General features: G+C 48.8%; 3 protein-coding genes across 3 annotated transcripts; 1 reads left to right on the forward strand and 2 right to left on the reverse strand.

Moving 5' to 3' along the window:
• Positions 1-1213: 1213 nt before the first annotated feature.
• Positions 1214-4313, forward strand: somA (putative cAMP-dependent protein kinase pathway protein (Som1)). Its single transcript, XM_032076796.1, has 6 exons — positions 1214-1898; positions 1953-2104; positions 2177-2519; positions 2574-3467; positions 3534-3800; positions 3853-4313. Exons 1-6 carry the CDS (start codon positions 1410-1412, stop codon positions 4021-4023), a joined length of 2316 nt encoding a protein of 771 aa, XP_031926750.1. The 5' UTR covers positions 1214-1409; the 3' UTR covers positions 4024-4313.
• A 1920-nt stretch (positions 4314-6233) lies between these two features.
• On the reverse strand, positions 6234-8283 carry BDV27DRAFT_145969 (uncharacterized protein; the record flags this gene model as incomplete). Its single annotated transcript, XM_032070494.1, has 5 exons — positions 6234-7351; positions 7544-7627; positions 7778-7821; positions 7889-8132; positions 8187-8283. The coding sequence occupies 5 exons, from the start codon at positions 8281-8283 to the stop codon at positions 6234-6236; spliced, it is 1587 nt and encodes a 528-aa protein (XP_031926751.1).
• Positions 8284-9746: 1463 nt separating this feature from the next.
• BDV27DRAFT_5103 (RNA-binding protein) lies at positions 9747-11486 on the reverse strand. The gene is made up of 4 exons (XM_032076807.1): positions 11405-11486; positions 10947-11287; positions 10746-10889; positions 9747-10686 (listed from the first exon to the last, which is right to left on the reverse strand). Exons 2-4 carry the CDS (start codon positions 11249-11251, stop codon positions 9924-9926), a joined length of 1212 nt encoding a protein of 403 aa, XP_031926752.1. The 5' UTR covers positions 11252-11287; positions 11405-11486; the 3' UTR covers positions 9747-9923.
• Between the last annotated feature and the right edge of the window lie 1686 nt (positions 11487-13172).

A 13172-nucleotide genomic window follows, 5' to 3' on the forward strand; every position in this document is an offset into this window, starting at 1 on the left:
ATTGTGTATCTCTCACTTCGCTGTGAAATCTTGTAACCCACCCGACCACTCGTCTCTATACTCTCTGAATTACACTACCTCAGATCGGGTCAACAATTCTGCGCGTGTTCTTCAAATCAATACCAAGATACTCTCTATCTGCCTTGCCTCTCACATTTCTTTTCTTTTCTCTTTTTCTCTTTCCTTTCCCTGATTTTTTACGCCATAATCTTTAAACCCTTGTACCCATCACATTCCTGCAGATCTGCAGAGAATTTTTAACTAGAGTCATTGCTTTGATTTTCATTCCCTATACCTTTGCATTTATCTTCAGGCTTCCCTTTGCATAGTGGTAAGTATGTAATTTTCCTTTGCCGTTTCCTCTATCACTTTTTTTTTCGCCGCCTCCGTAAGTAGAATTGCATGCTCAGAAATACGCGGGACAATAGCATCTCCCAGCCCTCCCGCCGTGTTCCGGGATAGATAATCCGCGCCGAACAAGCGATTCACGCCCAGCCGGCAGTGATTGAACAGCCCAGCACTCCAGGCACCGCGCCTGATATCCACGTCCTCCCACCCACCAGAACACCTCAGATCCACCGCTACACCTTGTCCTGACCTTTGCCTCTCATCCCTCCCACCCCCCCCCTCCACCATTACTTCCTCTAATCTGACCGGATCTGTCCGTGTCTCCTCTTTCCTTTTTCTACAGGGGGATTTGAGATCTTTAATTTTTCATCGTCTGGTAATCTTTTGTTTATTCTCTCTTAGTCTGGCTGGTCGGACTTGGACTGGCTTGTCCTCTCCTCAACGCCGTTCCCGTCTTTCTGCTTGTCGCCGCCCACACCCCCCCGGCTGATCCTACCGCGCATTTTTCTCTCGGCTGGATATCTTGACCGACGATATACTTCCTCGTTAATATCTTCATGACCATTCATTACGTCCTTCATATTCTACAATCAGCGTGGTCTAGTGCTTCTACCCGCGCTTGGAAGTAACGGCAGATTCTTCCTGCTTGCCTTTGCTCCTGAGCGGGCCACGCTTATTTTCCCTTGTGGGTAATCTTCACAACACTTCCTTGTTCTCTGTTGTCATTCAATAAGTGGAACCATACTCGACGTTTGTTGATTGAGGAAGTTGTTTGGGCGCGCTCTTGTCCAAATCTTGACCCCAAAGTCGCTTTCTGGTCCATTGCGCATCGGTATCTAATTCCGAATTCGTTACTCATCTAGTTGGAAGCATCGGTCATCTCGTCTGATTGTCTTCCGTTTTTCATTCACTCGTCTTGATCGCCTCGCGCCCCTCGCCTTATCTTGTGGTGAGCCCCCGCGCCGCGAGACGGTGGATGCGCGTTAAACCCATCTATCGCCGACGCCTTTGATCGACGACAAGAAATAGGTGAGGGTGGCTGAGCCCCTTGGAGTGCCACCATGAACCAGATGAATGTAGCTGGGATGAACCCCGGGGCCGGGGGCCCCGTGGGAGGGGTCCCCATGATCAATAATGGTTCGACGGTTCCTCGTAACGATGGAAATGTGAACAATATCCCCGAGTTGATGATTAACAATCTCAATACCTATATCTATGATTATTTGTTGAAGCGCGGCCATCACGAGTGTGCTAGGGCTTTTGTGAATGACGACTCGATCAAAATGAGCACTGAGCCGCCTATAAAGTCAAGCCCAGGCCACCGTCGCGATGGCGAGGTGAACGGTGTCGATGGTGATACGATGATGACAGATGGCAAGGACGGTGACAAAATTAAAATACCTGATGACCTGCCACGGCCAAATCTTCCTAGCGAAGGCCAGCAATCGTCTTTCCTCTTGGATTGGTTCAGTCTCTTTTGGGATTTCTTCTGGGCCCAGCGCAAGAAAGGGAACAGCAATGATGTGAGACAGTACCTCCAACATACTCAGGTACAGACCCTTACACTGTCTGCCGAAGATCTGAGTTTCTTCTAATCTGTATAGAACATGTTGCGCTTCCGAGAACAACAGCAAAACCAATTACTACGACAACAGCCGATGATGCCCGCCCAGATGCAGCAGCTCAATCTTCGCCGAAATGGATCGGTTGCACCCAACCTTCAGAAGACTGTTTTACAAAACAATACCTCAGGCCTGTACGCTTTCCTTGGAATCCAATGCTCGCTCCTAAAAATAGCCAGTGATGTAGTGCTGATTTAACTCAACAGCTCCCAACAACAGCTTGCTCAGCTCCAAAAAACACAGCAAGTGCAGATGATCCAACAGATGCAGAGAGAACACTCGGATATAGACATGAACGGCCATCGCCCCCAGTCCCCGTCGTCCGCAGAGAACGCCCCGTCGCCATCGAAACGGCCCCGTCTCGAAAGTGGACACATGAACGGACAGCAACTAGCCCCCAATGGACGGGGTCAAGGACAGGGCATGCCCGGTCAGCCGAATCCGCAAGCGCTTTTAATGCAAAACGGTCTCAACCCACGGCCGATGAATCCGGCCCAATTCCAGGCTTTCCAGCAGTCGGGCCCTGCTGCGCAGCAGAAGTCAATCCAGGTATATGCTCAAAATTTAGCTCTTCACCACTCTCGCTCAGCAATGAATAACCAGGGCATGCCGAATGGTGGTTTGATAAATCCCGGTGTCATGCCAAATCAGACGGACCTGGTGCCATTGCCAGATGGCCAGGGTATGTACCCGATGAACGGCGATTACTATCCACCGAATGGTCAAATGGCCCAGGTTCGGGCTGGCTTGCAGACACCTGGCGGTCAGCATGGGAATCATGCTCTCCAGGATTATCAAATGCAGCTTATGTTGCTTGAACAACAGAATAAGCGGCGCTTGATGATGGCTCGTCAAGAGCAGGATAGCATGGCCCGTCCTGACGGCCAGCCCCCAATGCCAGGGCAGCAGCAGGCTTTGCCACCAGGCACCTCTCCCCAAGGCAGCAGGGCGGGCACATCCCCCAACCCGAACGATCAAATGAAACGAGGCACTCCGAAGATGCCCCAGACAGGGCTCCCTGGTTCCCCCAGTGGCGGTGACGCAATGGCCCAGGGTCGTGGATCGCCTGCGTCAATGAATTTCAACGGTGGCCAGATGCCACCTGAGATGGGCGGCGCGTTCTTCATGAAAAGCATGCAAGACGGCATGGCAGGCCCCAACGGAATGCGACCTCCAAGCTCGAATCCCGCTTTCAGTGGCCCTCAAATGGGTCAGCCTATCCCTGCGGGTGCTGGAAACCGGGTGCCGAGCGGAGGCTGGCCGCCGCAGCAAGGTGGTCAGGGCCAACCGATGGCGCCACAACAGTCCCCTGCGACCCAAACAACCGGAACGCCCCAAGAGCGCAACGCAATGCCTCCTCCTCAGGCTCCGCCCGCGGCGGGTGCTAATGCTGGTCGCACGCAGCCCCCGTCCCCTCAAACAGCACCCGCTCCACCTACGCCACAGCAAACCAATAAGCCCGCCCCGAAGAAAAAAGAGACCAAAGATAACCGCAAGGTAAGAGATATCTGGATTCTCCTTTCATATTGAAGTTTTTTGCGCCGTGTCTTATTATTATTCTAGCGGCCTCCAAAGAAGGCAAACGCTGCCGCAGCTGCCGCAAACACTGCCGCCACTCCCTCTTCTGAAGCAGAGCATCCTCCGACTCCTACACCGTCGACACCGATTACGCCCCAACACCCCAATTCGTTCAACAAGGCCGGCTCAAATGCCACGAGTGCTCCACAGCAGCCAACATCTGCGCCTGCACCCCAACCTCTTGTACAACCACCACCGCCACCACCACCGGATCAAAGTCAACAGCCATTTAATGACCTGAGTATCCCAGATGTACGTTGTTATGAATGGTTTTATTTCCTAATGTCTCACTAACCGAGTCTAGGCTTCCGCCTTCAATCTTGATTTCAGCGCTCTGGAAAACCCGGATATCTTGGAAAATTTTGACTTTGACACGTTTCTCAATACAGATGCGGATACCGCCGGGTTTGGGTTCGATCCGAACATATCATACCCGACAGATGGGGTTGAGACCGGTGCCGGAGATGGCTTGTAAAGGAGTCCAACGGATATTTCGTTCTTATCTCTCATATACCCTTCCTTGCTCTGTACATTCCTAAACTTTGGCTTGTGCTATTCGGTTTTTGTTCAATTCCCCTCTTTCTCATATGCTTCAACTGTTCTCTTTTAGTGTGTCTCTGTCGACATGACTTGGATATGTGCCTTGAGATTGGCGTTAAGTGTATCCGTTATTGCATGTCTTTCATTTTTTTTCTTTTTTAACCGAGACGCGATTGACCTTGAGATGGATTCCACTTGTACTCAAGCTGCGTTATTGTGACATCCGTGACATTCGATTCTTTTTCTTTTATTATTACTATATCTATTATTTGGTTAATCTTTGTCTTTAAGCTCCCAGGGCCGACGTCGAGTGATCTTGCTCTAGTGTTAGTTGTGCTCTTATAATGCTCAAGGCTCATCAGATATATCAGCTTTCCGAGGCCCTTCCATCCCTTTCATTTCCCCTATTTCCTTTGTCTTGTGATTATGGTGTTATCGCTGAGGTCCTCTTTTGTTGTCTAAGTCATTAGTGACTCCTCACCGGGGTATGGGTTTATGAATTGAGAAAAGATATTTACGTCTTCGAATATCTCATCCAGATCTTTCTTTCTTTGGAGTTGGGAAAAAGACGAAAACAAGAAGAAATCCAGCATGAGATGGTCCAGAATGTACTGCTGCCGCTGGTACTGGTTATGAAAGATAGAGAGACTGAGGTTTTCCTTTCTGTTCTGAAAATTGGTTTATGCGCTTTAGCAAGTATGATACCTGACTGGCTTCTAAACAAAGTAAAAAGCTTGACTTGTACTCGGTACATCGGTTGGCAACGTCCATATGCTCGTAGGGCCCATTGTAACGAAGATTGGTTGATCATTTGAAACCTCCTTCCTCTCCACAAGTTTAGGTGTAAGCAGCAAGCAAAGAAAAAGAACATTGCCTTCTACATACGAGAATGAGTCGCTCACTTTTCCATTAGACCCGTCCGGTAGTAGGTCAATGTCCCATGCGTGTCCAGAACCCGCCATGTCTTCTTCCACCATTTGTATCAAATCTTCAACTACCTACCCAGCACATGCTTCTTCAGCTGTGATTCGAGCGCCACTCATCCATACTCGTCCAATAGCACGAGCTCAAACGATGAAAGGATGATCCCGAAAATGGAGATATGACCGCAGCTGTGTATCCTCCGTCGGAAATCGATTTAAGAAGACCATCAAGTCGCCCGATCTAGATTTCAGACTGTTCCATGTAAAAGTAGAACAGCAAAGTTATACAGAACAAGCATCATTAGCATTCGCATACAAAATCATGCAAAAAGGACGGATCGTATTTTACTTTCGAGTTTCTCTGGTTGAGATTTCATACCTTGTAACTGGTCGATGATCTTTTGTGGTATCAATTTCCAATGGATATTGGTTCGTCCTTCATTACAGGAAACTTCAATCGGAGTACGCCTACAAGTAGCTACTGGAAGTTCGTTGCAATTCTTCGGGTCCGCTTGCTCTTTGCGACTGCCTGTCTCATGGCTCAGTGTCGTATTGGCCGGTCTCTTCTATAGGGCTCTACGAGTCTTCCGCTTGATCTACGCGATGCGAGATATCTTGAAGGGGTATGATTGCAGTCGCTATCAGATGCCCGCCAAGTGTATAAAGCCGTGTGCGCAGCTGCATTCTGCTCACTTATATGACCATCATCCTAGATCCCAAGGTAGTTGGTACCCTGGAGCTTGACTTTATGAAAGTAACCTCGGCCTTACGCGTATCTTGTATACTCTGGTGCAGAAAACTCATTACGCATACAGTCATCTGTATATAGCTTGTTAGTTACCTCAAGAGCTGCACCTTACACCTGTCTTCTTTCCCCTTGAGATCTTTACCCGATATAAAAATTGTTGAACTCCTCTAACATCTCTGATGTCTTACTGAATACTGATCAAATTAACGCAGCACCTAAAGGCACATAGGATAGAGACTATTTGTAGAGGATATAGTGCCCTGATAGCTGTACTGTGTTTAGCTATTGGAATAATCGTCCGTGAGTGAGTTAATGAACTAAAACCTGCGAGGATATCCTTAGGGGACAAACAAAGGAGACAAAGGAGCAGCGAGCGACAGAAAGACACAGAGAAAAAGAAAAAGAAAAGAAACAAAAACTCTTGGGGGTGGCGCTCATAGAAAATTTTGATGGAAGCTTAAGTATAAGAATAATTTAGTCAATCTCGGCCACTTCGGCTACAGAACCTGCACGGTGGCTTTTTGGTCCAAGGAGTTCTTCGAGACTAGCCCGTCGGAGAAGGTCATCTGCTTCAGACAATTCTTGTGCTGGAGAAAGCAGAATCGGCTCTCCTTTAGAAAAACTGAGACTTTCCCTGCGAGCAGAACCCGTGGACCGTCTTCTTCTAGATCCAGTGGGAGTCTCTAGGTTTCCACTGGTACGCACGACTGTCTTGGACCCTGTATGGTGGACCTTTTCACTTTCCCTTCGCGGAGTTTCTACCGTAATCTCGTTTTCCTTCTTATCCGACACCATCCCCTCTTTTCTGCCTTTAACCTGGATATTTAGGCCGACAGGAAGCTTGCTTGTTGCTGCCATATCGGTAACAGGCTCGGCGGACAGGTTGGATTTAACACTAGCTTCTGAGACGTCTCTAGTACCTAGATGCGATTTATCTTTTGGGAGTGATGCTCTATTTCCATTGTTAATATACGGTGCCGACCTCGCTTCAGCTGCAACAGAGAGCTTTCGACCCATAGGCAATGTGGCGGAAGGCGTGTTTGTGGGCGCTTTTGTACCGCAGGACAGCGGCTTCGGAGGACTTAGGACCTCGAAAAACTGGTTATAGGACTCCTCGTCAATAGGGGAAATGATGCTTGGATGCTTGCTATGCTCGTAGCTAATGCCGGTCATGTGTGAGATAGCTCGACTACTGGTTGAGCTTGAAACATAGTCCGGCATAGATACATCCTCCGAAGAGGGTCTCGCACCTCGGTGGCGTGCAGAAGGATCAAGCACATAAGGGTCGATAAAAGGATCTGGCATAAGCTGCTCCTGTTGGGGCCATCGTGATTCTCGGAGGCTGCCTTGCATTTGAGGAATAGGCCCTTGATAGCTTCGGTATGCCCAGGCGCTGTGTGTTGCCGGGTTACTGATCTGGCTGCTTGTGGTCGCAAACTGTCGAATTCCATGTCGGGTGGGCGAGTGGGCATGCGTATCCTCTGGCTCTTTCAAGTCACTAAGCTCACCTCTGGTGTTATATTTGAAGAGACGGGGTTCTCGGCTCCACATGGAGGCATTAGGCCAAGCAATACTAGAATACTCCAATACCTCTGTCGCTTGTTAGATGGGTGTGCTTTAACTTTGAGAAAACCGAAGGGTGCAGAGGGCCATGGGCAACTCACGCAAAGGTGCATGCTGAAAGGCAAAAGCAACCACTTCTTTAACACGCTCAAAAGGTGGGTTACGATGTGGCCGAGCAAAGCCTTCAGAGATCACTACCCTAATCCTACCGTAAAGCTCACCAGCGTCCCAGTGCTGTTGCTCCAAAATCTCCTGGTGAAATGGCGGGAAACGCAGGTTATCCTGATTTCCGCTCTTGTCGATATCTAGTGAAACATTGTTTCAGAAGTTGTGACTTTAACACAGGGTATTGAGGGGAACAACATACTTGAACTTAGATCTAGACCATTTTCATCAATCAGAAAGACCAGCCCACAGGAGATGGCGATTTTGCTTCTCAGGCTTGGTCTACTTACCAATGACATGGGGCCAGTTAGTCCGCTGGCCAAAGACGCTACCACTAGGTAAGTTAACCCATTTTATTAGCTTCCATTCAATGACTGTTCACAACCGAAGGTGTAACTCACGAGACAAAAAGACCATCAATGAAAATCCGGACTTCAAAAAGTAAAGCATCATCGGGTTGCAGCAGACTCTCCATTAGCCGACTAGGCCGAGGTCTTTCCCAGCTATGAACAGACACCCGAAACGGAGTATTCGGCGATACACTTGGGATGAAAGTCGTGAGCACAGGTAGCAGACCCATATTTCCTTGAGGGAGGCAATACGGCGCCGGATTGACAAGAGCAGGACTGTGCAGATAAGGGGATCCTGCCGGCCGAACATTAGTGTGTAGTCTGTGTAGCTCCCGGATACTGTACGTACCTCTATCTTTGATCACAAAGCATTGTGTCTTGAACTCTTGGATTGGCACTTTGGAATTCTCAGAGAAGAGAAGCACATCCCAATTCTCATAACGCATCCTGCGTCACATACGATGGTTGTTTCCTTTGCCGTGGAATAAAATGAGGAACAAAGGATCTTGAGAAGTGGTAGAGAATATCAGAAGTAATGAAACCGCACTGACTACTAAATTGGGGGCTAATGAGCAAGTGAGGGAGTAACGAATCCTCCGGAAGAGACGATTGAAGGGTGAAGTGGGAAAAGATGAACGAACCCGATATCAACGCCCCAAAGGCTCCTTCCATATTTGGCGCTGTGTAGGGCATGTCTGGGTTACGCCCAAGGAGACATGGGTGGGCAGGAACGAGTGAAGGGACGTTAATCAGTCGAACAATGAGCATGACTACCGCGTTTCTCAAGAAGTAGTATTACATTCAATCTCAACCTCAAAACCACAACCACTTCAAGAGTTGACGAGATTAGGCCAAGCGAATTGTACGTAGGTCGAATATGGGGGGAGATTAGGAACAAAGCCCCGTTCAATTGGGTAGCCATCTAGTAACATATACACGATCGAGGCCCATGGTCTTGCGATCTTCGACTCCGAGCGTGGTCAGCATCGCAGGTAAGGGCATGAATTAACATATAGATGCGACAGCTCACTGCGTAGCGAGAGGGGGAATCATCCGTAAAGAGACTGAAATACAAATTGGCCAGACGCAACTGGGACGCGCCAAGGAGAGAACAAAGAAAACGCGAATTTACGTAGGATGGATCATAAATACGAGAACGCCCAGATCACAGTCACGATGTCACAGATTGCCGCCAACGTCCGAGAAAACATGCAGCGTAGCCTTCAACCGAAGATCCACCGGGGGCAGGTAGAACAGCAACCTCATTCCAGCTCCAGTAGCTACAATAACGAAGATTCAGAAAAGAGAGATAACCCAATCCCAGATGATGACACTCCGGGTGCAGCAGCGAGTAGAGCAGGCGAACAGACGAGGCAGAGCATAGGTCACCTTAACCGACCGAACTCCGGTGCATAACCACAAAAGACAGACACTGAACGAGCGAGAACGCATTGGACTCCATAAAGTGAACTGCACTTAGGAAAGAAGATGTTGAAGGGAAACAGTGTTGTACAGACCGCCAGTCTAGCAGAAAGCATGACGCAACATCCTCATAGGGAAACATAATTCAATTTGACTGCTTCATGAGAAAAGGCTTCGAGAATAGGAACTTTTCGCAGAATGCCTGCCCAAGGATATAAGGGGAAAGACACGCATCAACGAATCGATTAGGTGTCATACGCATAACAAGGGCCTGGGCCCACAAACGTAATAGAAAAGGCAAAGGGGGCATTTGGAAAAGGAGAACGTAAACGAATTCAGAAGGGGTTTGTTGAACAAGGCATCAAGAAGGAAAAAAATAGCAGGATCGTTTGTGAAATAAGAGCTCAAATCTTGCTAACAAAAAAGTGGAAAGAAAATAAAAAAAAGCGCTCAGATGTAATGAAATACGTAGCACAGGAGAGAATGCCCATCCAGAGCTATAGAAGGGAGCTTTCGCAGAGATAAATAGCAGACTTGTTATAACACAAAAGACCCATCATTGAAATGACGCAAAACTCCTGCTGTGGCTTTCAAAAAAAGGAACGCTTTTTTTTTACTAGATATTTTCGTTAACAATCTAGCTTGCACTAGGTACCGCGGAGTCTCATGCAGTAGCTTCAGGGTCACCAACCTTCATAGGCGCAAAGCCGCCATACTGGTGGGCAGGGGGCATGCCCATAGAAGGGTACATGGGAGGCGGAGGAGGAGCAGGGCGGTAAGGGCTTCCGGCAGGGCCGGAGTTGTTCTGAGAGCGGCCCCAGCTCAGACGCACACGGGAGTTGCCGATGGGGTAACCCTGCATCTGGTTGATGGCCATCTCAGCGGCGTGGCGCTGAACGAACTGAACGAAACCACAGCCCTTTCCAGGAGGGATCTTGACGTAGGTGATCTCACCGAATCCCTGGAAGAAAGACCGAAGCTCATCCTCGGTGACATAGCCGGAAAGTCCACCAACAAAGACGGTTGTGTTGTTGGGGTCAGTGAACTGGTTCATGGGCTGAGGAGCACCGTAGAAGCCCATGGGAGGAGCACCCATGGGAGGGTACATACCCGCGGGACCGGGCATGCCCATACCGCCGGGAACGACACCAGGACCCTTGTTCTTGGGAGTAGCGGTGGAGATACGCATAGGACGGTTGCCGCAGTAGACTCCCTGCATCTCACTCAGAGCACGCTGCTGGTCGTTCTCGTCAGAGAAACGAACAAAGCCGTAGCCACGAGACATGCCGCTGATGGGGTCGGTCATGATCTTGGCAGACTTGCAGGACGGGAAGCGGCTCTGGAAGAGGGACACGAGTACATACTCGTTGACCTCAGGGCCCAAATCACCAACGAAGATGGAATACTCGGGGCCACGGTCATCGCGGCTGGAAACAACGGTTGTCAGTTGATGTTCAGTGGTCCCGAATTCATCTGAGCTTCTTACCTGCGGTCAGCTAGGCCACCACCAGTGGCCCAGTTCAGCTTGAAGAGGCGGTTGGTGTTAGGCATGGGAGTGCCGTTCAACGACAGAGCCTTAGCGGCAGCAGCGGGAGAGGAGAAGTCGACGAAGCAGTAGCCGGCATTGCTCCTACTACCAACATTAGGATCGCCTTCAAAACATTGCTTGAGATTACTGTGTACTCACCCAGAGAACTTGTCACGGATCATCTTAACATTGACCTGCTCGCCCATCTGGAACCAGAGGTTGCGGACGAAGTTCTCGTCGATCCAGGGCTCAAGTTCACCCATCCAGAGGGTGGTCTTTCCCTCCTGAGCGGGCTGAACGGGAGCGGCCGTTGGTTCGCCAGGGGCAGGGCCCTGGAATTGGGCAGTGGTAGGATCGGCCTGGCCGGCCATGGTATCCGCGGTAGCAGGTGCGCCGGGGGCAGCAGCGGCAGCATCGGCCGCTGGGTGCTGGTTCTGGAACGATTCGAAGTTCTGGAAAGACATATTGGCGTAAATCCGAGTTCGTAACTATAACGATATCTGTAAAAATAAACACAAGTTAATTAAATTCGTCTACCGGGATCGAGTACTCCACTATTTGTAGTATCTCGATCTCGAACTGTGCCCCTCTGCGGACAGGAAGATTCTTGCGCATACCTCAAATTTCAGGCAAAGGAGCAGAAACCTAAATAACAAAAAAAAAAAACTTTTCTATCCCGAAAACGGTCCGTGCGAGTGGGAATTCGTTGGAATCGTCAAGGAGAGAAGCGTATGATCGTTTAAGTGAAAATTATCAGAGGGTATTTCCACTTCCTAAATCTAGTCCAAAAGCTGGTTAGTGGTGTTGGGGGGGTGATTTAACTTGAGATAAAATAGTTAAAGGAGGTTATTGAAAACAGAATGGGAAGAGGATGCACGAGTGAGAAATTTTCCAAGGCGCAACCCAAGTGAATGGAGCTAAGAAGTAGTTCCAGTGAAATGTTTTCGAAAGCGACAGTGAAAAGAACAAAATTAAAAGTGATTAGAACCCAAGGTGTGCGCTTCATGTAGTGACCCGGGAGGGCTTGGTTCATGGAAGTTCAAAATTAACGATGCAATTGTTTCAGCCTTGCTTGCCAAGGCTATGTTTCGACGGGCAAGGGAGCATTCCAAGTTGTGACGGAAGACCCGGAAGTCGTACAGTCTAACGACAGGACAGTTGGAAGTCGGAGAACTTTAGGCCCAAGTCGAGGTAGGAGAGTAGCCATGGTCCACACATTCATTAGGTCGCAACCGCATTCGTCGATTGTAATTCCTGATCTATCGGCATCGATTGCGGCCGTCCCAGCCAGCCCCATCTTTGATGCTGTTCATTCATCCGGAAAACAAACTGTGCAACAACGAAGCTGTATGCTCGACATTTAATTTTGGAGATACGAGGTTGAGCTCATTGGATGTTGCACTTTAGCGACCGTCCAGACCGTCGGATGCTAGCCAAGGCGGAAGAGAACGATCGGCTGGCGCATGGTCGCTGATGGTACTAAAGCAATCGATTGACGGGCTAGAACGTGATGGCAGTATATTCGAAGAGCAATGGCTTGGGAGATTATTCGTCTCTTCGAGTAAGTAGGCACCACTCCCAGGGAAGACGTTCCATGATCCCCGAAGCGCACCAACTAGCAAGGCAATGACGCAAGTCCTTTCCACATCGCACCAAGAACCAATCCCTCGGGGTGAAACAGACCAAAGGAAAAAGTAAAAGAAAATTCAAAGGCTAGAAGAGCGGCAAGAAGATATAATACTCACCAGGTGATATAAAACAAAGGCGACCTTGCGAAATGGTTTTCACAAGAGGAAATATAAAATGCGTCGCTCTGAGATGGCGCAAGAGAAATATGCGTTAAGACGTAAAACGAACCCAGGAACTGGAGGAATCAAGACAACTCCCGCGAGGTGGAGAAGAAAAAAGTAAGAAACTAAGAGATAGAAAAGGCACAAGAAGTTGTTAACAGAACTATCCGCAAACCGACTCCGTCTTTTCCGACAAGAACAAGGAACGGGGGAAGGAAAGTGAAGAGGAATATGAAAAGGAAACGAAGAAGAGGGGTAGACGAAAGAGCAAATATTCTTCAAAAATGGAGGGGAAGGGAGGAGAAGAAGGGAGGGAAGGAAAAGGAAAAGAGGGAAAGGGAAGAAATGGAAGAATAATGGAAAATGGAGATGCTAGTACTAGGGCAGGACCAAAGGACGGCAGAATTACCTTAGACGAACGAACAGAAATCAGAGGTAGTAAAAAAAAAAAATTAAAAGAGAAAACCAAATAATGTAGAACGACCACACAAGAGCCCTGAGCGAGTCACTAAACTGTGAGGAGAGAAGAAAATGAGGGGCGCAGTGCTGCCAGGGTGGGTCGAAAGTTTGCCGACTGTTCAAGGAAAAAAAAAAA

Source organism: Aspergillus caelatus, assembly GCF_009193585.1.
Source record: "Aspergillus caelatus strain CBS 763.97 unplaced genomic scaffold BDV27scaffold_108, whole genome shotgun sequence".
Taxonomy (NCBI): domain Eukaryota; kingdom Fungi; phylum Ascomycota; class Eurotiomycetes; order Eurotiales; family Aspergillaceae; genus Aspergillus; species Aspergillus caelatus.

Coding starts and splice junctions, on each gene's coding strand:
- somA (XM_032076796.1), top strand. CDS start 1,410: ATGAACCAGATGAATGTAGCTGGGATGAACCCCGGGGCCGGGGGCCCC. Junction 1,899..1,952: donor AGTACCTCCAACATACTCAG/GTACAGACCCTT, acceptor TAATCTGTATAG/AACATGTTGCGCTTCCGAGA. Junction 3,468..3,533: donor AGACCAAAGATAACCGCAAG/GTAAGAGATATC, acceptor TTATTATTCTAG/CGGCCTCCAAAGAAGGCAAA.
- BDV27DRAFT_5103 (XM_032076807.1), bottom strand. CDS start 11,251: ATGTCTTTCCAGAACTTCGAATCGTTCCAGAACCAGCACCCAGCGGCC. Junction 10,890..10,946: donor ATCCGTGACAAGTTCTCTGG/GTGAGTACACAG, acceptor TGTTGGTAGTAG/GAGCAATGCCGGCTACTGCT. Junction 10,687..10,745: donor GGTGGCCTAGCTGACCGCAG/GTAAGAAGCTCA, acceptor CGTTGTTTCCAG/CCGCGATGACCGTGGCCCCG.